Source organism: Protomyctophum bolini (assembly GCF_963924005.1).
Source record: "Protomyctophum bolini genome assembly, chromosome: 16".
NCBI classification, from domain to species: Eukaryota; Metazoa; Chordata; class Actinopteri; order Myctophiformes; family Myctophidae; genus Protomyctophum; species Protomyctophum bolini.
Window position 1 is genome coordinate 33,494,969 of NC_137877.1, and position 25,865 is coordinate 33,520,833.

A 25,865-nucleotide genomic window follows, 5' to 3' on the forward strand; every position below is an offset into this window, starting at 1 on the left:
TTCTGTGACATAAATGAAGTGCACTTACATTGAGTTCTTTCATGTGTAAAAGTGCTATAGGCTATTCTAGCTGCTTCACACAATGATGTATGCCGCATGGCACTTTGTCTTACCAACCTCCAAATCCACTGTAACGCCTTCTCTTTTCTTGGCTCATGATGATTTCATGCCTACATAAGCTATGAATTAATGGTGACAGTAATTGAGAAATATACCCCTCCTCTACGTGTGAAGCTAAAGTCCATGTTGAAGCCATGGTCCATCTCTGCACTGCAAGGGATAGTCCATAAATTACATAATGTAAGACTAAGCACATCCAGTGGCATTAGTCTATGACTTCATGTCCATTGCCAGGTTGTCAGGAGAAGCACATTTGCCTCACTTTGTCTTATGAATGCAGTTTGGATTTGTGATTTAAAATCCGTATTAAAGGGATCTAATATAATATCAGGGTCTGTTACAAGTTATGAATTGAGTTAGTTAAAGAACACACAAAGGCAAAATACTTTTTTTCTTACTTATTTCATATTTAATATATAACAAAACACATGGTAAACATTACAATACCAATGGAATTCCTCTGTTCTTGTATAGGCACATGGTCATGTCTTCATTCATTTTTAATCTCAACGCAGAGTCTTTTCAGTGTAACAGTATGCATGCGTAACCGATTTAGATGATACGATGTGCTCTTTGAAACATATCAAACAAAATGTGTTTCCGACCACAGACAGTGAGCGAACTGTATATCTCCATGTTTATGACGGATTACACATCAGCGCTCTCTGTTGAGCTGTGTGATGCATATTGTGTGGCCTCACTTCTTCTCCCTATATATCTATGTCTCTCTCACGCATGTGACACACACACACACACACACACACACACACACACACACACACACACACACACACACACACACACACACACACACACACACACACACACACACAAATCTCTAAAATACATAGAGAAATATATTTGGACTTGCACATGCACTCAGTTATCCTTGCTACCCAGTCCTTAAAAAACACTTAGCTGTATACACCACAGCTGCTACCTACATGAGAGAGCAATAAAGCTGTTCCCAGTTATTGGTCATAAAGGCATAGCTGTCTGAGGCTTGTGTGCTGCTGACACAGCAGGATTAATACCATATGGACATGTGTCGTTTTTGCGCCATTAACTTTTAGCACTGATGCTAAAATTAGCTGGCACATTCAATCACTATTCAGTTGTATACTGTATTTCAAAACAGGACTGGAGCTATGTATACTGTGCTCCCTTGCAGGTCAGTAGTCCTAGTAGACGGCGGGAAATGAGGGAGGGGAACTGAAGCCTTCGGGCAAAGAACCATACAAGTATTTTGGAGGTTTGGGTCGACAACCAGACCGCACACACATGTAGTTAATCCAATTCATTTAGAGATAGACTGTTATGCGTCATCTGAAAAGACCTGAAACTTCTACTACACAGTCAAATCCAGTACATATTTACAGACTCCGAAAGGGTGCATTTTAACACAAATAAGTACTCTGGGTTTGACTCTCTAGTCTCTAGTGTCTACAGTGTACTGTATATGTGAACATAGTTAACATGCATATTATTGTCGGGACTGTGGAATATTTTTATACACTAATACAAACGTTTTTGTGAAACAGACCTACATTAGTGACAGGGGGTTCTATTCTCTGAAATACTCAGCAGTGAAGGTCATTTCGCGATTTCCGCAGTCAACTAAATAGAGGCCTAAAACAACATTAGACTTAAGCTTGATTTATAGAGTTCTTTATCTGAAGGTTTCATGGAAGTGAGGTGATAGTTTTATCTGACAGCAGGACTGGACCATTGAGCCAGTCAGTGACTCAACTAAAAATAACGAGGCAGCTTAGAGTGAAGCATAATGCAGATTATCAAAGGCATGAGAACTTGGAATCACAGTGCGCAAAATGATGAAAGCATACAATATATAAATATGATTCAATACAAAGACTAATATTATTCTACCAATAATAATGGTACAGTATTTAATGCCCCTCTGATTATGTACAAAGTGGAGGAAAATGTTTAGCCCTCTATTACAAATAAGGCAGATCCACTCAAATACCCATACAGTACACACACACATGTGCATGATGGACATACAAAGACACACATACACAATGCAAAATACTACATAGTTAGTTCATGATTGGTCCATATCTTTGCTGTAGAGAGAGAAATTTACAGTCACTGTTTTGGCTTTAACAACCTTTTACAGTATAGGGAACAACTCTCTTCATAACATTTCTAAGTGCTTTACACCTCTCTGTCCATCAACGTTGTATAGAGAGCCAGTCTGTAGACATATTACTGCATAAGCATGAAAACCTGGTCAGATGAATCTAAATTGACATCCTGCCGATATTTATGGAAAAAGAAATCTACATAAACTTGAAAGGCTGTCTAGAGGCAATGAGTAGAAGCGACTGATTTACATTTATGTCATCACTATTTAGAGACGGTCTCCTGGGGTTGATTACCGCGGCCTGAATGGAGCTCAGATTTGTGGCGGGATGTCAAGAGCCACAGCGGAGTATTCAGGGTCGGACACGTGGGAGGCCTCTATGAGGCGCGCCAAGCCAGTCCTAGTGGAGTACTTGAAGATGAAGGCCTTCATGAGGTCATAGCGGTAGTTCCTGTTAATGAAGTTGTAGAGGATGGGGTTGAAGCAGCAGTGGACTAGGGACAGGCACTGGGTGAGGTGTAAGGCCACATACAGCACGTTCTCCAGCCAGCAGCTCAGAGGCACCAGGCCCAGCTGAACCAGAGCGTCCACGAGAAGGACGCCGTGGTACGGCCCCCAGCAGCCCAGGAAAACCACGATGTAGGCCAGGATCACCCTGCGGCTCACACGGCGCTCATGGTCCACCGCTGAGCAGGCAGAGGAGGAGGAGGTTGAGGAACAGGAGCCGTTATTAAGCGCTCTGGCCAGGAGGGCGTAGAACACGGCGATGACGGGGAAGGGGAGGGCGAAACCCAACAGGATGAAGCTCAACTGGACGCCCACCATCCACTCGCGCGGGGTGTCCTCTGGGTACACCGGCCTGCACAGCATGGTGTCCCCGTACGACGACTTCACAGCGCGCAGGAAGTAGGTGTCTGGCAGCGAAGCGACCAGTGCAAAGAGCCACACCCCGACGCACGCCCCCCAGCGGATCAGCTTCCTGCGCCTGCCTTTCTCACCGTCTCCGCGCCGCGTCATGCTAAAGTAGCGGTCCACGCTCATGCACGCCAGGAAGAAGATGCTGCTGAAGAGGTTGACGGAGAACATCAGGTGCGTGAGTTTGCACGCCATCTCGCCGAACGGCCAGTGGCCGTGCTGGGCCAGCGAGCTCACCCACACAGGCAGGGTGACACACACACACAGATCTGCGACCGCCAGGTGGGCGATGTACATGTGCGTCTCGTGGCGAGGGACAGAGTCTCTTTGGGAGCGGACGTTGACCCAGAGGACCAATGCGTTAGCCGCCAGGCCAATGATGAAGATGAAAAGGTAAATGATGCACATGAAGTACAGCAAGAAGCTGCGGTTGAATGCCGTGGCGCACACTGTGGTGTCCACGCTCAAATTGTTGCTCAGCTCGTCCGTGAAGTTCATGTCCCCCCATGACGCCAACAGGTCCTCCAGCTCGCTGGTGCTCAGACTCATCTCTTGGCCCATGGTAGCAGACTGGGAGCAGACTGGGAGCAGACTGCCGTGGAACGCCTCTCACTGGAACACGTCCTGTTGAACCAACACATGAGCTTAGTACTAGTAGGCTACAGTAAGTATAAACCCCCCAACCTCCCAGACAGAGTTTTAACCCTGCATACTTGCTCGAGAATAGCAACAATTGCCAATTGCCAAAGTCAGATTGGGCTGAAACCTTGCCCAAATGTGGAGTCATACTTCATAGATATACGTCATAGATGACTGACATCATTCTGGCCACGTGGGATTTGTGTGTTTGCACCGTTTGTTGTGCATCACCTAATCAACATGAGTTAGACTTTAATATATTAGCACCCCACACATTTTTTATGAATTAGACTAGACGGTAAACGGAGATAATATAAAACACAGCATTATTTATATTGTGGAATACACTGCACTTGAATGAGTGACTTGTTAATAAAACCACAAAGCCTCTTGTGGTTGCTACCAGATACTAAAGAATGTTAACGTGGTTAAATCATCATAAATTAAAAAAACACAGTTTTTATGAGTTTAAAAACTTTTAAAGTAGTGATAACTGGAGAGTTTAGGAGCAGTCACCCCATATTTGATGTACACGGGCAGGGGGCAGCACTAGAAATGTTTACATTAGCCCCAGAAAGCATAGAGTGCAGATTAGACGTGAGGAAATGGGACCTGGAAACCCAAACAGAGTGTATTTCCGGAGCGTTCCGGGCATTCCGAGATATAGCACAAGCCAGAGTGGGAAACCTGATGCCACAATAAAGAATGTTTTTGCTTTTTCTGCTTGTTATAGAAACAAAAAAAATCCCATGCCCCCCTTCTTCTTTTGAAACGAGCGAGGAGAGTGTGAGAGACGAGTTTTCACCGCCCCAAGGATCAAAGAAAAGCCTCCTCATATCATCGACTACGTCAAGTTAGAACATCTGAAACTAATAAAAGACACACACACAGGGTGGACACACACATACTACACACTAGAATCCTCAGTGTTCATTTATGCTTTTTGAACATGTACAAATGTAACATTTGTACATTGTCTTAGGTACATTTAACACTAAGTTAAATGTAACTATAGTTTGCTGTATAGACTGGTGTGGTTACACTGATCTGCAGGGTGTCATGGTGCCTCAACCTGACCTATATGCTTGAGACTCTACTCATTGGTGTGATGTCTTTCTTGGCCCCTCTGACTGCTAGCGTCAGTGTAAGGGGCAAGGGGTGAAAGGTGAGGGGTCAGAACCAGTACACAGGGGTCCTTAATCCTCCCGCTTTTGGCTGAAAATGTGTGGCCAATGACTAATGAGTGAAATGTGTGGAAACATCAGTGGAGGGAAGCCCGGCTAAAGTTCGATTTGGTTACATTTGTATACACTCAGAGGTACGAATGGAAAAATGATCACTGAGGATTTTACTGTGCACAGCTACATAAAGGGGTCACTGACCGCTGGGCGTCACAGCGGGTTAGAGTGCAGTGAATGTGACGGCGCTTAAACCAGCTGCCTGTGTCAAGGAGAACGGGAAATGTGCCTTATATTCACAGCATCCTCCTCGCAAAGCTGTATGGGATTCTATCTAGTGACAACTCTTATCTTATCCCCATCAGGTTCAAGGTTATTTATTGTTAGGTCTTGTGTGCAAGTAAGAGTAAAATGACCTATTTGTTTCGGCTCCTCAGACAGTATAGTAGCTTATAGGGAAACAAGGTTCGGTTATGACACTGAATCCTGTCCAAAGTGTCCATAATAGGCTTATACAGTTCATGAGAGATTTCAGCAAAGTCACTCTCGCTGAAATCTCAGATTTGCCATTACCTGCAGCAACAGCTGCAGGATGCTGATCCCTTCTAATTGAGGGATTTTGTATGCTAAAATGCACCCTCACACTGGTATCTGTCTAATTCCCTTCTATTATATGGAAAATACCTGGAGGTGCCAGGTAACCACATAGGTTTCAAGCTCATTAGCTCCTTCACACTCACACCATCAGATAACACAAACAGCACATATAGGCTTTAATCTATGTATTATCCCTGGCCCTCTTCTGTCTGTCTGTCTGTCTGTCTGTCTATCTGTCTGTCTCTCAAACACACGCACTGAGTCAGTGGGTGCGTGCCCACAATAAGCTGATGAAACACACATTAGTTGAAATGCATGCATAAACACTTTTTTAAACAGCGCTTGTTTCTCAATGCACGGCAAATGCAATGTATTGGCGTACGTCGCTAGAAGCCTATCAACAATGTGTCACTCATGATGCCTGGTTCATTGTAGCGTATTGTATTTATTTGGATAGGTTGATGTGTACGGCTACGGCACAGCGCTGCATGCGCACCAAACCGCCTGGCTGGGAAGCAGAGCAGACCGGGCACTTGACTTTGCAGCCAGACAGACAGACAGCCAGACAGACAGAGGAAAAATAACAGCGACTCGTACGATATTCGCTGAAATAGCATACAATAAGCGTGAATAACAACATCAATCGTAGGCTATTATAGGAAATGTCAATAAAGTTTGTTTTACGAACTAAGAGAAACTTAAACCTTGTATAATACGTTTAATCTATTGCCCTGCCCTTTAAGCGACTAAAGAATTATAGATGCTTACCTCTACTTGTTTTTCTTGAGTTGTCCCTGTCCCCGTTTGCTCGGATGAAGAATAAAAATAAAAATACACTTTTCGATTTTGAGATAAGCTCTGCTCTTCAGTTTGCGCCCGTCCGACTCTAGATCTCCTCAGACAGTCAGTCAATGAATCTGAGATCGTAACTCCCACAGCACTACACTTGCTGATGTTCTCTGATTCAAGGGTTGGTCCCTACTCCCTACCCTGAAACGTTTGTAATTTGCATACGGTACAGTTTCGGCCAAAAAACGTTGCATGCATCGGATTTCATATGCATGCAAGTTTTTTACATCTGGGCTTTTAACACTAGAGTGTCCAAGGCAAACATTTGGACTGTTTTTAAATGTTACACAACATTTAAAAATGTATGTTGACAATTTGACATACGTCAACAATCAACATAAATCCATTGAGGCCCTGACTTTTCCTATGTTCGTAGCCTAATTGTATTTGATTAAAATTGCATTATGCAGGGGAATTGGCAACAGACTAATAATTAACAACTAATTAAGAAATAAATAAAACATATGCCTATACTGCATACACCGCCTATACTTAGGACATTGACATTTTAGGACTTTATGAATGCCATTCAAGTTTTTGCCATTTTTAACTGCAAGCCTATAGCTGAAAATAGCAATCTACAATATCACAATGCATTGTCATTGCTAGTGAGCGATCAGCATTTTGTGGGCATGACATTGGCACATACTGTAACTATATACAGTAGTAATAATGCTTTACTATTCCAACCCCTAAACCTATACTTTTAAATGTATATAATTCAGCCCCAACCTGAATATTATACATATATACCTGTTTCTCATATTCTATTATTGTGGTGCAGAGATTGGTCCTCATAACACAAACACGCACGCACGCGCACGCACACACACACACACACACACACACACACACACACACACACACACACACACACACACTAGCCAACTGAAAACAGATGTGGGGAGAAATATTAAAAACGGCACCATAAATCAGTGATTCTCAATCAATGGTCCTTGAGGAGGCGGTTCCAGGTGATCCCCATGAAGCTAAATGATGGAGAGTTGGTAACGAGATGGGCCCTTATAGATCTTTAACCCTTACGGGTCCATTTGGTCTCCTTTTACACACTTTATTATCTTAAACATTTGCATTACTTAAGTTAATTTACAAGAAGTCTTCACAATTAGAGAATGTAGAATAATTGTTATTTTGATCAATGTTTGCCTGCTATCTTTCTTATGGTACCAACAGCATGGAAATGTGGACATAGCCTATAGTTTAGGCTAAATCTCATCATGGCCTTGATATGAAAAGGGTTGAAAATCTCTGCCATAAATAATGAACAGTCTAGCTAGCTGTTGTGGCCATTCGGTAGAAATAGGCCTATACTCCGAACTCTTGAGTTTTGCAGTCCTTGTCACTGTCAACCCCCACTGTTGGACCTTATGGAAGGCACAGACAACCATGCTTCCTCCGAGGGAGCCACCAAGGCATACTGTTTCTTTTCTTTAAAAGGTTATCTTTGGAAAAACAAAGAAGGTTCCCGCACGGCCGCACACTGTCAGAAAACTTGCCAAAAATGTTGCTCTTTAAAGAGCAAAACTTTGTTTTTCAAAGATAACCTTTTTAAGTATGCTTTATTTCCCTATGCACATAACGCACCTGTCACTAGCCTTCTGAGGTGTGCATCTGCCTTTTGCTAAAAAATACTGTTTATTTTCACCTGAAGGTAAGGGATTTCATCAGGAGAGCATTAACCATATTATGAACCCTATATATTCTGGACATAACAGGCAAACATTCGGTGAAATGAGCAAAACTACAAGTGCTTGTAGACTGCCTGTTTTTCTTTAAATAAATAATAATAATAATAATAATAAAACTTTATTTGTATAGCACCTTTCATGACATGAAATGCAGCTCAAAGTGCTTTACAGAGAAATGGAGGATAAAAGAAAAGCAAGGCAACAACATTAAAAACAAGCAGTAATGCAATACAGTGAGGACATGAATAACAAAAATAAAAAAATAAAAGATCAATTAAAAGCAATGTTGTAGAAGTGGGTCTTGAGCTGAGCTTTAAAAATGTCTACAGAGGCTGCCTGACGAAGGTACAGTGGGAGCTTGTTCCATGCCGACGGCCCGTAGAAGCAAAAAGCTGCTGTGGGAATGTTTTATCCCACAATTTTGTAACCCATTTTTTCACCCAGTGTCAATTATCTAATGTAATCCTGGGCGCTACACTTCCTCTGCCAACCTGGGAGGGGTAGCGGACTGACCTCATGCTTCCTTCTATGCATGAGGAGTCCAAGCTGCTTCTTTTCACCTGACAGGGGAGAGTTTCCCCGGCCGGACACAGCGCGTGGAAGGAACACATTATTCCGACCAGTTCCCTTCCCCTCCATCAGGCGCCCCGGCTGGCCAGGGGGAGGTAGTTTAGAGACCAGGATTACGGCATGTTTTTGTGAGAGTACCATACCCTAGGGAACACAGGGAGAACATGCAAACTCCACACAGACCCCTGGTCAAGAATATACTGTATAGGTTTAAGTCTGTGTGTCACACTTTCTCCCCTCAGTTCCCCTCCCAGTTTAACGGGTGTCCCAACAACCATATAGTGGAGCGACAAGGAAAGCCCCTGCCGGCTCATCACCCATTGTGGCAACCCAGGAGGTACAGATTCACAATAAACTTAAATTGTCTTTTATTTAAAGTGTTAGGGAAAGGGGAAAACGGGGCAAAACATCAACATAGGGTTCCTCTTGTCAGGGGCTTAGGCTTCTAGTCACTTGCAGTCCTGTGCGTAGAGCAGAGAGAGAGAGAGCTAGTGACTACTTTAGTTGGGGGAGAGTGCTGTAGGCTCTCCCTTGAGGAGCAGTCGGCTTGAGAGATCTCCCTCATACCAGCCTCCTCATGAACAGAGAGATTCCTCCTTCCTCACTCCTCCATTAGTTCAAACTGACTCACCAGACAGCTTGGGCGTCGGCTCTTTAACAGCTTCTGGTGATTGCCTTACTGGCTGCAGGTGCGTCCATGTCCAGGCTCCCATTGGCTGTAATACCTGTACAGGGTGATATACTCCCTCTATCACCTCCCCCAGCCTCATTCTGTGGGGAATAGGCCTGGCTGTTTCCCCTGGTTTGCCACATCATGAACACAAATGCGTTTTTCTTTTACCCTTATCTTCCCTTGACTGTTTTTATTGCATTGCTATGGACCTGAGTATGCTAAGATTTTACTGATTGATTAGTTGATGGATTTTTAATACATCCATGGAGGCACCAGCTGTCTCTAAGTGCATGGCATCCAGAGTGGCGACCCCAAAAATGTCCTTGAGAGGGTTGGGTCCTCAGCAACATTAGCATGAAAATAAGTTAAACCACTTATATTTTGTCTATTAAAATATAGCCGATCTATACATTTAGAAAAATATACTAATTAGAATAATTCTGACATTCTTTTTAACACAAATCTTCTCTTATGGTGTCTTTTCAGAGGGGGTCCACGGCCAAATACATAATGTGGGGGTCCTTTAAAAAAAACATTTGAAAATGTACGAGAACCACACTGAGAACCACCCTGTGAAACCAACAGAAACAACATTGTACGCATATAGAAGGCGTAAGCTATAACGATCTGGCAGCTGTCAGACAGTGCCTCTCCCTTGGTTGATTCATTTTGAATCCATAGATTCAGACAGTAAGCATTTAGTAAACCACCACCACAGCCCTCCACTCCCACTGAAGAACCACAGGATGTTGAATTGAGCATTTCAAAGAAAGAGCAAACGCCCTCTAAATAACGAACTCCTAAACACACACATACGCGCACACACACTCACTCACTCACTCACTCACGCACGCACACGCACACACACACACACACACACACACACACACACACACACACACACACACACACACACACACACACACACACACACACACACACACACACACACACACACACACAGTGTCACACAACAAGAACAACTCTCTGACAACGGCTGACATGGTTACTTTGAGTCCTGAATGTTATCGTTTGATTGTCTAGCTCTAACTGACAAGAATGACTTAAATGCACTAGTGAACGGATGGATACATAAATTATCCTTGTGTGTTCCCACATGAAATGTTGCATTAACTTTCAGGGTATAATTTATTGTCATAAAGGTCTTATGGGTTAAATGGATTTTAAGCAGTTACCCCCCCCCCCCACCCCTCCAACCACCACCAAAAAAGTAAAAAGGGGTTAAAAAAGTAAATAACAAAGTCAGGTGCAGGAGGATTGTTGGCTTGGTTTTTGTTGTCATTAGCATTGTTGAGCCTCAGCATCTCTTCCAAGAGAGCACATCCTCTTGGAAGCGTCACAAAGCATTGTGGGAGCCTCATGTGTTCAGTGGGAGCTCACCTGCTCCACTTCTGCCTGTGCAGCTGTACTAGAACACTTAACGCTCAGTGGTTGCGGTTCTGACAGCGGTTATCAAACTCTGACACATTTGTTACATTGGTACACTTTATGACTTACATTATGAATAAATCAACATCATTTCACTGTGCATGGCACAAACTTTGAACTAAAAAGAAATGGGACCAGAGATGATCATTTCAGTGACGTACCGATGACCCAACCCAGTGTGAAGAGACAAACAGAGCCCAGAAGCTGTCAGAAAGCTTACAAGCGATGACATGTTGATAACGCCAACTCCTGTTAGAAAAACATTCATATAGCCAAGTGTTTTATTATGATAATCGTACCAGTGTATGGCAAATGTTACAGCAGACTGCCGTTTATTATGATTACACTCCCTGAATTCAATGATGAAACAGTATACTCTCTGTCCTCATGCAAGATCAGAGTATTACGGTTTATTTCATTGAGGCTTGAAAGAGAGCACATAGCCATTGTCCTCCATATCAGGAGCATCTAGGGGGATTTGTTAGCCATTCTGATAAGCATCCGTAGTTCTTCAAACTGCTGCCAACCTCTGTTCCACAGGCCGCATTTTACAGAGGCCAGACGAGAAGTTCCTCTGAGAAACAGCAGGGGTGACGTGTGTGTGTGTGTGTGTGTGTGTGTGTGTGTGTGTGTGTGTGTGTGTGCGTGTGTGCGTGTGCGTGTGCGTGTGCGTGTGTGTGTGTGTGTGTGTGTGTGTGTGTGTGTGTGTGTGTGTGTGTGTAATGTGTGTACAGCAATGTGCAAACACAGCAGCAGAATTGGTGAGCTGTTAATTAATAACAATAATCGTACCAGTGAATAACAACCACCTTAAAGAGTATCACCGTATGCATTATCCAGGTTGATCTCAGAACAGACAACTACTGTACATACAAATAGAGCAGATACCTTTAATTACATTACATTGACATCTACAAATATTTTTCTTTTAACAGCAAACAAGCAGTTTGCTGCAAATACAGGTTTGTATTTCAGTATTTAAGTTTTACATAATATATTTGATTTCAAAGTTCCAGTGTGACACAGCTCTGTTCACAGTTCACACATTGCTTAATTCTATTTAATTGTACACACATGCAAATAAACCCCCATTGAATTGAATTGAATTGAATTGAGAAGGAAGGAGATGTGCAATACATCTGCAATGTCTTTGTGAATTAAATGAATTAATGACTGTGAAAGATGACATCAGCCAATGTCAAAGTTTAAGTAGAAACTGTCTAATGTCTGCATTCATGTTGATCAGTTTCATGAGGGAGGGACTGAGGGAGCCCTCAGCCCTCAGCCCTTGGCCCCAACAGCCCCAAAAACTGTACAGCATTTGCCCTGGTACCACACATGTTTCCACACAAGCTAAACAAAAAGATCAAGAGATAGGGACTAAATGAAGGGAGACAGCGAGAGAGGGATGGGGTTTTGTGAGACTGAGGTGGGTGGGTGGGCTGAAAGATGAAGAAATCAGAGAAAGATTGAATGAGTTATTCCTAATGACTGCTACACATCTTGCCATTGTATGTGTGAACACAGCGGGGGGTTGGGTGGGGGGAGGGTCCATTTTGGTGAAAAGCTACATTCACTTGTATTCAATTCAGGGTCCCCCTCCACAACCCCACTCTCGTGTTCTATGGGTCCTGGCTTTCCCCCGGCCCTCCCCCGGCCGCAAAGTTTCTATTTTAGCTAATTTGCTGCTCATATATGTATTTTATGCAACTGACTGAGGTTGGAAGGACGTGAAGGGGGAGGGGAGATTGGCATCTGATATTTAGATAAGGTTGAGAATTAATTCAACTTGACATTGTGAGGGACATTGTGAGTCATAATTGCTGATGTTCATGCAAGCTCACGATGACTCGTGATCCTATACGCGTTTCCCTGGTGGTCCGTGTTTATAATACAGGTGTGCGTTAAGGAGGGAAAGTGCTTCTCCATCACGTAGTGCAGCAGTCAGAACATTACATTCCATACCATCACAGGGCGTGCATCCCTCACACACACACACACACACACACACGCACACGCACACAGGCCCATGAATGGACCGCAGCTGAAACCGGAGAGGCTGACTAAATGTCAAACATGCTGGGAAGGTCAGAATTTACTCACTGAGAGGCTTTGTTAAACAGGTATGCCGTTGTGAAATACTTACTTGTGTATCTCTCTCTCACTCTCTCTCTCTCTGTGTGCTTAATGATGGATCTCTCTATGCTTATTGAATCCATCAGTGCCTCATACATGGCTGCTTCGAATGTCCATTGCTCATGCAGCCCTTTTACTTTGCAGAGCTGTCCATCATCTCACCATATAGTGAGTCAAACAAAAGCAAACTCTGCCTGCCTGCAGGCTACACTTTACTAGATTGAGATCAGCTGCAGTATCTATGCTCTGCGTACAAGCACGCACGCACGCACACGCACGCACACACACACACACACACACACACACACACACACACACACACACACACACACTACACAGAGGATCATGTGGGTGACATTGAGGAGCGGTAGGTGTTCCCTGAGGGGCAGAAAGTGTCCAGTGTGGATTGGTGACTGAATGCTGTACAAGCAGTATATGACTGGAGGTCCAGCTCAATGTCTTCCCGCTGATGCCCCTGGCACTAATCTGGTAATCCTACCCTGAAATCCTGACAATTGATGACGTCTGGTTTGGAGAATGCTGCTAAAACATATTGCGGACACCCTTCTCAGATAAGGTGACTGACTTGTGCTTCTGTCATGCTGTCAAACACTAAATGAAAAATGGTCCGTAAGGAATGTGTTGGGATTTTGAACAGCCCGTGGCAGTGATAATTGTGTCATCTGTAGGTGTTGCATTGAGAGCGAATGAGACTGTAAGACAAGTTCAATGTTGCAGTACAGTCAGTGGCGTGAACTTCACCATTCAACTCTCGTCTAGATTAGATCGTCCAAATATGCCAGTACACAGACAGACATAACGTAGACACTAGACACAGCAACATCACAAATGCAAACAAGGAACGAGAAGTTCTTCAAGTGCCAACATAAGCACAGAGGGAAGAACAAACATTGCAGGATTCTTATGATAGAACCATAAATCCGCATCACAGAAGCAAGCTAGAATAAATAACGCTGATAAACATACAGTACTTGTTTATCTATGTTATTTATTCTATGAGCTTCTACCAACTTCATTATTATGTTCCAGTGTACTTCACAAGAACCAAATGGCCATACTTTTCAAACTTCTCTGTGCAGAGCATGATGGATCGGAGTTACCAGGGCAACACGTGATGGAAAGTTACCTCTGGTTCTTTTGTTCTGTCCCAGGTGGTTCCCATTCGTGGTATGCCCGCCAAATCGCATACACGCGAGTGTATGTGCATACACGCTGCGGGGGGAATAACGGCCAGGATGTGGCAACCCAGACGGCATCTGGAGTTGGGTCGTGTGTGCCTGGAGCTCCCGGTGAGGAACACTCATACAAACACGCCCCATTCGTCCAGTCTCTCTGTTCTCCCCCGTGGTCTCATTCTGGAACCCTGGCTGGAACACACTCAGTTTCATCAGAAGAAACGCAATAAGGGCAGACGAGCCGTTTCTAGCCTTTCGTTGTTTATGCTGATGTTTGACAGTGAGAAAGGCAGGCAGGGAGATCCAACCAAAGATAAGGACAAGAGAGCCATCAACCGAGAGAGGGATCAAGAGAGAGCGAGGGAGGGAGATGTACAGCATCCCCCTGTCTGTGTCTGTTTCTCCCATCAGTCTGTCTGTACGCTGCATGCATGCGGTGGAGATAGCAGGGGTACGTCTGCTTCTCATTACAACATAGAAGGGATTTGGAGAGGAGTGTAATGGCTGACTGCAGTCTTAACCCCGTCACTCCAAGCCTTGCTCTGACACCCCGAACCACCAAGCGCTCTCCAAGCCTCCCGGTCATAATACTCAGCGCCTCTCTCGCTCTCTCCGCAAATATGAAACAGCTTTGCTGTCTCACGTCAGCCTCCCCAGTACCAGGCACTCGATCCATCAGAGCCACAATGGAGGCCCAGCGCGATGTGTCCCCCCCCCCTCCCCCATTCATCAGAAGCGTAATGGCGGGCCTTCCGTGTGAGGGTTTCAGAGTTGCAAAGTGCAGGCTGGCCTGGGTTTTATCAGTGTTAACTCAACCGAGTAAAGTGCCTGTCAGGGACCTGGTCTGAGTGAGTAGGTATATGCTACACAAATCAAGGGTGTTAATTTAACTCCAAAAGTGTAAGAGTTTTAAGTTTCAGTTAAATCAACACTACACATTCTGCTGCATATGAGTTGTTCTATGGCAAAGAAAGAACAGTTTTATACCGCAACAGCTAGGAGCTAGGGCTAGGCCAATGAACAAGCAACTCTAATGTGTGTCTAGTGTGTGTGTGTGTGTGTGTGTGTGTGTGTGTGTGTGTGTGTGTGTGTGTGTGTGTGGGGAACGTTATAAAGCCACTCTGTGCAAATAACTTACATCCACACCTGAGAAAAGGGAAGATTATCACAAAGGAAGGATGGAGTTGTAGAGAAAATAGGCTAAACGATGATAAACATGTCCTCCAGAAGTTCAGGAAAGAGAGGAAGGAAGGAGGTAGTGTTTGTTGTTTTTTTGCTTTGTTTGTTATTTTCACCCTAATTTTCCCTTATTTCTCTCAGGGCCTTTGAAAGAAGAGCTACTATATTTGTGGTCACATTCCTCCACAGCTGCTGTTGCCCATTCATCATGCAAGACTGTAAGAACTACTCTGAGAGAAGCAACCGCACGCACACAAGCACGCACACACTGAGTGAACACAACACGCACACTGAGTGAACACACACATGAATGAACACCCACCCATATATGCATATACTATAACCGTGTGCTTTTCACATGCATGCGAGAATGCATGCACCTTGTGCCCTAAAAAACATTTAGCCAAAAGAGAAGTCTATAAAAATGCCTCCTCGTCATGCACCAGGCAGGCAGTAAATTGTAAATTGTACTGAAAGTGTTGTGTCTGTCATCAAACATATGTGTCTCCTGCCTGTAACATGTTAATACCCGAAGAGAAATTACTGGCTTGAAGTTTATGAAAGACATATTCACGTGACTGTGTACTGTATAATAAGCCACGTTTAAGTTTCAGTCGGTTTCAATTTGGTCGAGAGACTGCAATATTCTGAGCTACAGGGCATAACATCTCATTAAGAAGATGTAAAACCGGTCTTTGTTTTCGAAATGATGGAATGCCTGATTTATACTTTGTCGTACAAAAGTATACGTGTTGCATGCTGAAAAGAGGTGAGCTTGTAGATCAGCTATTTTCTCGGAACTCATGGAGAATCTGTTAGCAGGGCGCCTTCTTCTGTGAGTCTGTGACTGCCTGCCCTAGTTTTGGAGGAACGTTTTGCTCAGGTGCGAGAATTCCTCAGTTCCAGAAGGGTGGCACGCACGCACGCACGCACACAGATACACACACACACACACACACACACACACACACACACACACACACACACACACACACACACACAATGGGCACACTATGAGTCAGAGGGAGAAGGGGGCATTCTCGTCTTCAGTTAGGGGGAAGGGAAGCTTAATCCTTTCCTACAGGGTAGAGGGGCTTTGCGCAAAAGGTTAGGCATGCATCAGCGTGGTAGTTTATTACAGGCCTTTCCTGCTGCCAATCTTAATAGAGCTGCCCTGAACTATGTCTCACTTTAGCCACGCTCACACAACTACATAGAACTACACACACATGTACACCCCCTCCACACACAGACACACTTATTGTACGCACGCACGCAAGCACACACACACACACACACACACACACACACACACACACACACACACACACACACACACACACACACACACACACACACACACGCACACACACACACACACACACACACACACACACACACACACGCACACGTGCATCCACTGGTAGATGAATGGTATTCTCTCTGCTGAGGGATAATAGATTAGATTTTAATGTATCCTCTGACAGAGTGAAAGGATAACACATGGGTGATATAAATCTCCCTCAGTCCTCACCCCTTAACCCCTCATCTCTCACTCTCCCTCCCAATCACTTCTGCACTCTTTTTTCGCCTTCATTTCTCTCCTATCTCTTCCTATTTCTAAAAAACATTTCTCTCTCTCTCTCTCTCTCTCTTTCTCTCTACTGGCACCCTGTTGAGGGTCAGGCTTTTTAATGGTTGACCTGTCGTTAACCCTGTCACATCTGGCACAAACAGAGAGAGTCATTTACTGCCCCGTCCAAACACCCAAGAGTCAATGGGTAACAGATCAATCACATTGACACTGTTTAGCTCCGCATATAGGTCTACATCACTATCATAACTATCATGGTTAGGACGGAGACTGTATATAATGCAAAAACAGTTGTAATGTCTTCAAACTTTTTGTATAGTGAAAGGAACACATCTTACAGACTCTCACGTCTCACCAACGCATTAGAGAAACGGCTGGATGGCACTTACACCTGCACCTTCTAATGAGAGCGCAAGTTGGAAGAGCCACTTCTCTAATATACGGCAACCTTCCCCGTGTTTCTTCAATAGTAGAAAACTGTCGTTCACTGATGTCATCGCTAGGGACACATCAGTAAACAGCAACTGGGGATGGACCGGAAGTCTGCCGTGGCATTGTGAAATCCATGATCTCAACCGCGGTCGAAAAATTATGATGATAACCTTAACCTGAACCTTTTCACAGGCTGCACATTCCCCAAACATTTTTATACAATAATATATACGTATGTATGTATATATATAAAATACAAATAATATTTTGTGGGAAAAGTTAAAAGGTAGGTGGTATTACACTAGTTATTGTCTTTGTATGTGAATAGCACCTGCCGTTTAAGGCTCAGCCATTTAACATTGTAGCCCCATGGCATTTTTCTGAATGAATGTGTGTATTTAAGTTTGAAGTGAAGCAGAGTTGCTCTTCCGGAGAGCCTGGGAGGAGAGTGCCCACTTCCTCTCATTGAGCCACCAGAGAATGGGTCTTTCCACCAGCTAGTGAGGGACAACAGAGATGGACAATGGCAGAGCAGGATGGGCACAGAATCACAAACTGGGATCACCCTAAACATATAAAAACACCCACACCTCATCCCAGCCATTTTAACTTAAGAAATATGTTTTTCTCATTTACATTGCCCACTACTCCATTATACATTAGAAGGAGCTGTTCTTTAAAATAATGGGTCTGTTGGCCTAGGGTCACGGTGGCACAGTCGGTAGTGCTGTCGCCTCACAGCTAGAAGGTACTGGGTTCGAATCCCGCTGGGGACCCTGTGGGCACTGGGGGCGTGTTTCCTCCTCCATCAGTGCCCATACCCGAGGCGGGGTTGGCGAAAGGGCCTTTCTGTGTGGAGTTTGCATGTTCTCCCCGTGTCCCCTAGGGTAGCCTGATGGAGGGTAGAAGCAGCTCCTCGTGCATAGAAGGAAGCAAGAGGTCAGTCTGCTGCCCCCCCCCCCCCCCCCCCCCAGGTTGGCAGAGGAAGTGTAGTGCCCAGGATTACATTAGATAATTGACACTGGGTGAAAAAAATGGGTTACAAAATTGTGGGTAAAAAAAAAAAAAGAATTGGTCTGTTGGAAGCAACAATTCAGGCAGGTATCGTAATAATGTAGATGGAAATCAGCGATTCATACAATTCAGACTTAAAGGTGATATAGGCAAGTTTTCAGCCAAAAATCAACATATTTATCTATCTATATTTGTGGCCTTATTCCCTCTATCTTCCCCTATATTTTGATGCTGAGCTGCTGCCCTGTAGACATACACTCTCCCTTTGTCTCCCTCTATGTGTTTGTATCTGTTTATATCCACTGTTGTTTATGTCGCGGGACGGAAGCGTCGTGTTGGGAGGAGGGTCTGTGTGGGGGGTGACGCGGAGTCTTAGCCAATTGCAGCGCGAGGCTGTGACTGTGTGACTGTGTGTTCGACCCAGCAGTATTATAATGAAAACGCAATGCGATTTCATTGCAACTTGCAATGAAATCGCATTGGTGAAACTAAGATATGGGGATAATATTATACTTGCAATTTGCAAGTATAATATTATCCCCATATCTTAGTTTCACCATTGTTCATGTGAAATAGTATGTTTATGATGTAATATGTAAGCCTGTTGAAATTATGAGAATCGCTATGTATAGCGCATGGTTTGGTGGTCCGGTGTGTCAGATTTGGATGAAATCAGATCAAAATGAAATGACATCATCCGTCGCCGTGGAAACGGCGTCTTCGGCGCAGATGTTCTAACGGCGACAGAACGCGTAGCTGTCCTCGCAAATGAAACTAGGGGCTACTAATATATACTATTCTCTGCCTATCGGGACGTAACTCGGACGGCGCTGAGTCGGGTCTGGTGGCCGTCGCAACGCTCGGCACGGCGACTCGCTCGGCTAGCGCCTCGCTCGGCGGTGCCTTACGTGGCTCAAGGCCACCAGACACGGCGCGCCTCCGTCGCGAGGCGAGGCGATTTCAAGTTGATCTGCTCTCACGTTAAACCGGCTCACCGGCCGGCTTGAAGCTTGCATTCAACCCGTGCTCGCCAACGGTGACAAGCCGTCGCTGATCATCATAGCGATGAATAACCGTGGACAAAGTAGTTCACATGAACGATGCTGTAGTGGCTGGGGCATTTGAGGGGCAATATGTTTTATATGCACGATTACAAATGAAAGATAATTGAATTGAGAGCCAGTGAGTCTGCTCCACTACTTCCTACTTCCTCATTTGCGGGACTCGTCGTGTCAGTCTTGTGATATTGTGATTACGCTACAGTTACCCTTAAAAAAACATGTCAACTCAATGTCATTGTTGTAACTATGATATCGATAGAAATTCATAATTTTTTAATGTCATATTTAGCCATACGAGCGCAATATCCATAGCGTCCCTCCCAGCAGCAACAACAACCCCATAGCCTGAAGTGACCTGGCTCAGCCAATAGAATGACGGGGGGAGGGGGGGTGGAGCTAGATTTTAATTTGTTTGGAAACACTCGATCAATTCTGTGTACAAACACTGAAAACTTGCCTATATCACCTTTAACGCAGACGATTGTTCTCCACGTAAACCTAAATGGTTTGACCAGGTTGCCTGTCTGTTGTACCATGTGGTAAACTGGAGAAGGGTGCGTTCAACCGAAACATGGTTTCTCCCTGGGGATCAAATCTAAGCATTGCATGCAAGGCTTGCAAGCCATAGAAAGATTGTTCTTACTCAAACAGATCACAGGGTGTATGGTTCAGGATCAGTGGATTTCTTGTGTTTATAAGATGCCATAAGTATTCAACAGTAAATGACCAGGGCTAAATATTTAGGGAATGCACACAGTCCTGTTAGTTTAACTTAAAGACTGTAAGAACTGAAGGGTCCATTTGTACACTCAAGTTTACCTAACACTCAGGATTTAGTGGTGGTGGCATAACGTCACTGTTAGGAGGAAACCACCTAACTCCATTTTTGAGGTTCTTGATTCTTTTTTTTAAACACTCTTTACTTCTGTGTGTTGGTTAAAATAATATTGAACCAATGACATGTATCAAAAGCGCTTCGGACCACTAACTCCACCACCTCTCTCCCTCTCGACAATATATGAAGTCACAATACCAACTTTGATGAGGCAGTACTGCATTGTTTAAAAAATATAATGTTTTCTTCATTTTGTTCTCCCCGACAGCAGAGATATGCAGGTGATTGGTAGCCCTTTCTCATGGTGACCTGACCTCATAAGTCTTTGCTATGCAAAGTTGTCTTGGAATTCCACTTCTCAGGCTGTTTTGTCTGTACATCTGAGAGTGCAAGGCCATTTCCTCTGTCCTGACCGGAGGCCGAGACTCAAGTGCCCCCTACCTCAGTTTCCTCCATACCAAAACAAAACGCCTTCTCTGGGAATGAAGGCTGTCTCACTTAGCCTACAGCAGCGGTCCTCAAACGTTTTTGCCCGTGCACCCCCTGTTACCTCCTGACCTAGCTGACGCACCCCCAACACCTATTTGGCCGAAAATGATACCTTTTTTAATGTTTATGGCAAATAATCAAGGAATGAATCACTGCACTGATAGACGCAGCTGCTGTATACTCCCGCAGCTGCTCTATACATCTCCTTACAATTTTGTTTACCAGATTTTGCCGTTTGTTAAATATCACCATTACCCTTTTCATGTCACGCACCCCCTAGAGGGCTTTCGCACACCACAAGGGGTGCACGCACCACAGTTTGGGAACCCCTGGCCTACAGTATACTGAGAACCCCCAACCTGCAGAGTGCAAATCGTTTATGAGCACCAAGACATAATTATACCAGACCTGCAGACCATGTATCAAAAATATATATATTTAGTCCTTAGCAGCTCCATTTCAAAGGTGAAGACTAAAGTACGTTGTGCACAAAGACATGAAGAACAACAATCAGCACTTCGGACCCTAGCTTTTGAACTTCTCATCAACCATTATTCCAAAAATTGGGATGGAGGCAACTCTACGAATTTCATTACCCTCAATAATTCAATAATGAGTTTGGCTTCCTCAGAATTGTATTTCTTCCTACCTAAGCATATTATACTTTTGGAGTGTAAGTAGACCATGATTCTTCACCACCAGCTGAGAAAACAGGTTTACCTCGAAACCTTGTGTGTACGAGCACGGAATGTGCTCGTAAACATTCTTCCTCATTTTACCTACACCCAACAATTTTGCATACTGTTATTCCAGTAGAAAACCACAACTAGGCTACTAGGATTTGCCATTAGGCAGCACCATCAATTTTTTATAAATAATCCATCCTAGTGATCAAACTGCTAAAGAGCTGGACAACTGTGTGTCTGACAGACTCGACACTGCAGGACACTGCACTTGGGAATGGGTTCAGAATTATTATTTTTTTTAAGAAAAAAGCTAGTTTGACACGTCACATGCTACTAAAGTATAATGAAATTAAGAACATTTTGCCACACAGTATATTGGTTGATAGTACCCCAATTTTCAGCAGCTGTCAAAAACTCCCCTAGGGTGTTTAAATAGAAACCAACGGGGAATATGTTAGTAGACACCCTTAAGGTTAGGGTGAGGGTTTGAGATATCGGACCAATGGTATGTCTAACCAAAAGCATGCACCCGCTATAGACACCTCAAGCAATCATTAAGGTTGGTGAGAGGGTGCGTTAAGGGTTAAGGTTAGGGTGAGGGTTTGAGATATCGGACCATGGGTATGTCTAACCAAAAGCATGTGTGGTCCGAGCTAAAAACACCAATGCACTAAAAACATATATACTTATAAAGTTACCAATAAATTACAGTGATAATTGTAAAGTGCAGAGGTGCTTAGCTTAAAAACTAAATTAAAAATGTAGCCAACTACGCCACCTTTGTGAGAGGTCTGGTCCTCTGTTAAATAATATGACTATAAAAACAAGGCAACACAGGTTCGTGGACAACTTCAAATATAAAAGGCAAACTTAAAACAGGCCGATTGAATGAACAACCAAATACTTTTATTTCACTAAAATAAACAACTCTTAAAATGTCCTTATTAAAACATGTGCAAATTGGGCCAACAGGGGGGAATTCAGTCCATGAGGGGATCACCATGGGCTTCTTTCTTCTTGGTTCACTGTGAATATACAAGGAGAATCCGCCAGTACATCTGTTCCACAATAATTTACTCTAGTGATGGTTCCACAGATAGGTTGGCAACACTACAGAGCAGGTACTTACAGACAGCCCAGGTTTTACCCTGGGCCCTTCTGATGATGGCGTGTAGTGTTGCGGCCTCTACGCTCTCCTCTGTCCATGGCCAAGTTCACCCAGCTGAACTTGGACTCTGAGGAGTCGTCTCGTCTTCTCCCCTCACCTCTGGGCAGCCCCCCCTCACGGCAAGGGGCGCAAACTCTGGAGGTCGTGGTCGTGGCGCTTATAGAGTCGAGGGACATGGCTACCACTGGCCCCCCACGGGGGTCGTGGTCGTGGCACTTACAGCCCTTCTCGTGTCGACATCATGGCTACCACTGGCCCCCGGCTGCATCTTGGCCCCCAGCCATGAGGTCACTGCCCTCTCCACACCCTCCTTCAACCTTCCTTCTGGTTCTGTAGTCCTCTTTCCTGCTTCTGTTTCTCTCCCCTTCTCCAAACACTCCAAGTCTGTTATATAGGGCTCCTGGTCGACCACACCCAAACCAGGTGCAGGTCCTTAAAGCTGCAGGGCCTTGATTAGTCATGTGGGTTAGTGGCAGTCAGTGGAACAATAAAAGGTTATACAAAATCATGCAACTCAAACAGAAATAAATATAAGCAAACAATAAAGTAAAATCACTCGACAATAATCTCACTTAACAAAACAAAATCATAAAACACAGCAAATACAATAAACCAAAACACATCTAAAATTCCACCGGCTCACACATGCACCCGCTATAGACACTTCAAGCAATCATTAAGGTAGGAACAGTCTCACAACATACTTTACAAGGGCAAGTGGGAACGACTGGCCACTGACAACATAGGATTTGCCATCATGCAGCACAAGTTTTAATCCAGTCTAGTGACCAAACTGCCAAAGAGCTTTTAGCAGGAGCTCACTTATACTGGCTTTGTTCAGAATAAAACTCATGGTGCTGTAGATACTACTTTAGTTGCATTCCTGGCATTACCCTACATACCCAAGCACTAGTACATTTGCATATATAGGCAAAATTACACAAGTTATAATCCTACATGACTTTGCACAAATCTTCTATTGGAGACGCAGCACAAGCATACCGTTTAAGTTATGGCTGAACTAGACACTTGGACAAATTCAGAAATCTGTTATGGAGCTGCAAACCAGGGATAGAGATCTTGACAATGTATTTAGGCTTAAAATTAACTTTTATTTCAGAACAAGACATGACACTTTTAGAGTACAGTTGTTACTCAGACCCCAGATTTTATCTGGCTGTTGGGTGGAAGCGATTTTCCCAGGTGGGTTCCCACCGTCAGGCCAAACGCCTTGTTTGCATGGATCTCCTTGACCTCAGGTTTCAGCTGGAAGCCCGTCTCTCCATCGAAGCAGTCCGAGGGAGTGAAGGAGAGTGGCGCCTCAGCCAGGAGACCCTTCAGCCTTGATCGCCAGGCCTCCAGCATGGTGTCACGGACGTCACAGGCAACACATGATGGGGCCCAGAAGATCTGAGGAGCCAGAACTTGGAAGCCACAGTAATGCAGGATTCCGTTCTGGAATGGGGACAAGTGACATCAGTATGTTGGTTGAAATGTATTGCATGTATACACAGTTAGAAATGTACAGTTAGTTTGCCAATACCTGCATTGGCCACAGGGTGACATTCATGTCTCCATTGATTCCATGGTCACTGAACATGGACTCCAGAGACCCAGTGGTGAAAGAAAGCATGGCTTTCTTGTCCTAGATTAGAAAGGAAGTCAAATTTCAAAGACACGCCACAACAATACAGTATACCGTGTACCAATGCAGAGCCCTTTAGTCCTATAATTACCTTGAAGATTCCTTGACTGTACCTCTTCTCAGGAGTGAAGGCAAAGCCCAGTGTGAGCACTCGATCAATCCAGCCCTTCATGATGGCAGGGACAGTGAACCAGTACATGGGAAACTGAAACAAGTTACAAGTTACTTAATGTTGAGGGAAAGCAATATTTTAGCAAGCAGTTTTTTCCCCTTTCGAGAACTCACCTGAAAAATGACAAGGTCAGCTTCTTTGAGTTTCTCATGTTCCACAGTGATGTCATCAGACAGCTTTCCTTTCTCACATGCCAGTTTGGTCTCATTTGCATACTGGAAATTCTCAGGGTTATGCAACTCTCCTGCAGATGAGAGCACATTTGATTTTCCCCGCACAAGCTGATTGAGATGAATTTAGTGTCTTAAAAAACAGCTCAAAAGCCTCACCAATGATGTCCTCTTTAGTAGCTGTGGCTTTAAAATTCATAGCGTACAGGTCAGAAACCTCCACCGTGTAGCCCTGCAGAGCAGTTAGAACCTCCACAGCAGCATCCTTAGCAGCAGCATTGAATGAACGAGGGCTCTGGTGGGCATACACAATAAGTACCTTCTTTCCTGTTGCTTCTGCTGTTGCGGCAGCTGCTGCTGTTGGTGTTGCTGCATCTGCTGATCAAAGTAAGTTCAGATTCAATGTAAAAACATAAAAAAAAACTCATACAACTCAAAAAACTCAAGCACCATTAAAAAAGTCTAAATAAGTCAAATAACTAAAGAAGACTCACCCATCCTCAATCACAGTGTCAAAATGATAAGCTAGAATCTGCAGTTGCAACAGGAAGGAAAGACATGCTTCATGACTGAAGGCAGATCTTTTATGCAGTCACTGCCACTCGCACAGCTGTCTACTAATCAAGCAATCAATTCAATCAATCAACCACAGGGAATTCTTGAAGATTTCTGACTTCCGCAGGTCTGTTGTTGCTGCTGCATTGTTTTGAACACAAGGTAAACAAATCACTACTCTGGATCGTGTTCACAGTTCAGAGTCAGCTATGCCAAATATTGTTATCACCATGATTAACATGCATCCTGTATTTTAAGCCATCATGTACAGCAGGGATCATCAATATGTCCATACACGGACAAGTGTGTCTATGGCAAGAGTGGTCCTTGTATTTTTAGATGTAGTTTTTACATAACATTATAATGTTCTTATTTTGATCATAGGCCTACGACCCAATTACTGAATGTCTCCAGATTTTCTTATATATGCCACTGATTTACTATGGCACTACTGTATTAGATTAGATTAGATTAGATTAGATTCAATTTATTGTCACTGCACATAGTATACAAATACTTTGACAATGAAATGAATAGTGGCGTCCAACCAGAGTGCAATACAGTAATGCAGGCACATTATATGGCACATTAGGAGTCCACATTAGGAGTCCACCAGTAGCCTACAGTGGTTCTCAAACATTTTATTTTCAAGGACCTTCATACCCCTGAGAGTGTACAACTGGAACCAAAAAGTAATGTAGTCTAGTGTACAGTACCTATTATGGGG

The 25,865-nt window shown here is 44.0% G+C and overlaps 2 protein-coding genes across 2 annotated transcripts; both read right to left on the bottom strand.

Annotated features, from left to right (window-relative positions):
* Positions 1-864: 864 nt before the first annotated feature.
* LOC308330687 (atypical chemokine receptor 3-like) lies at positions 865-6,480 on the bottom strand. Its single transcript, XM_080785658.1, has 2 exons — positions 6,325-6,480; positions 865-3,766 (listed from the first exon to the last, which is right to left on the bottom strand). The coding sequence occupies exon 2, from the start codon at positions 3,701-3,703 to the stop codon at positions 2,540-2,542; it is 1,164 nt and encodes a 387-aa protein (XP_080641784.1). The 5' UTR covers positions 3,704-3,766; positions 6,325-6,480; the 3' UTR covers positions 865-2,539.
* Positions 6,481-23,740: 17,260 nt separating this feature from the next.
* Positions 23,741-25,156, bottom strand: LOC308330469 (ribosyldihydronicotinamide dehydrogenase [quinone]-like). Its single transcript, XM_080785339.1, has 6 exons — positions 25,078-25,156; positions 24,743-24,958; positions 24,527-24,657; positions 24,333-24,446; positions 24,140-24,241; positions 23,741-24,051 (listed from the first exon to the last, which is right to left on the bottom strand). Exons 1-6 carry the CDS (start codon positions 25,079-25,081, stop codon positions 23,752-23,754), a joined length of 867 nt encoding a protein of 288 aa, XP_080641465.1. The 5' UTR covers positions 25,082-25,156; the 3' UTR covers positions 23,741-23,751.
* Positions 25,157-25,865: the final 709 nt, after the last annotated feature.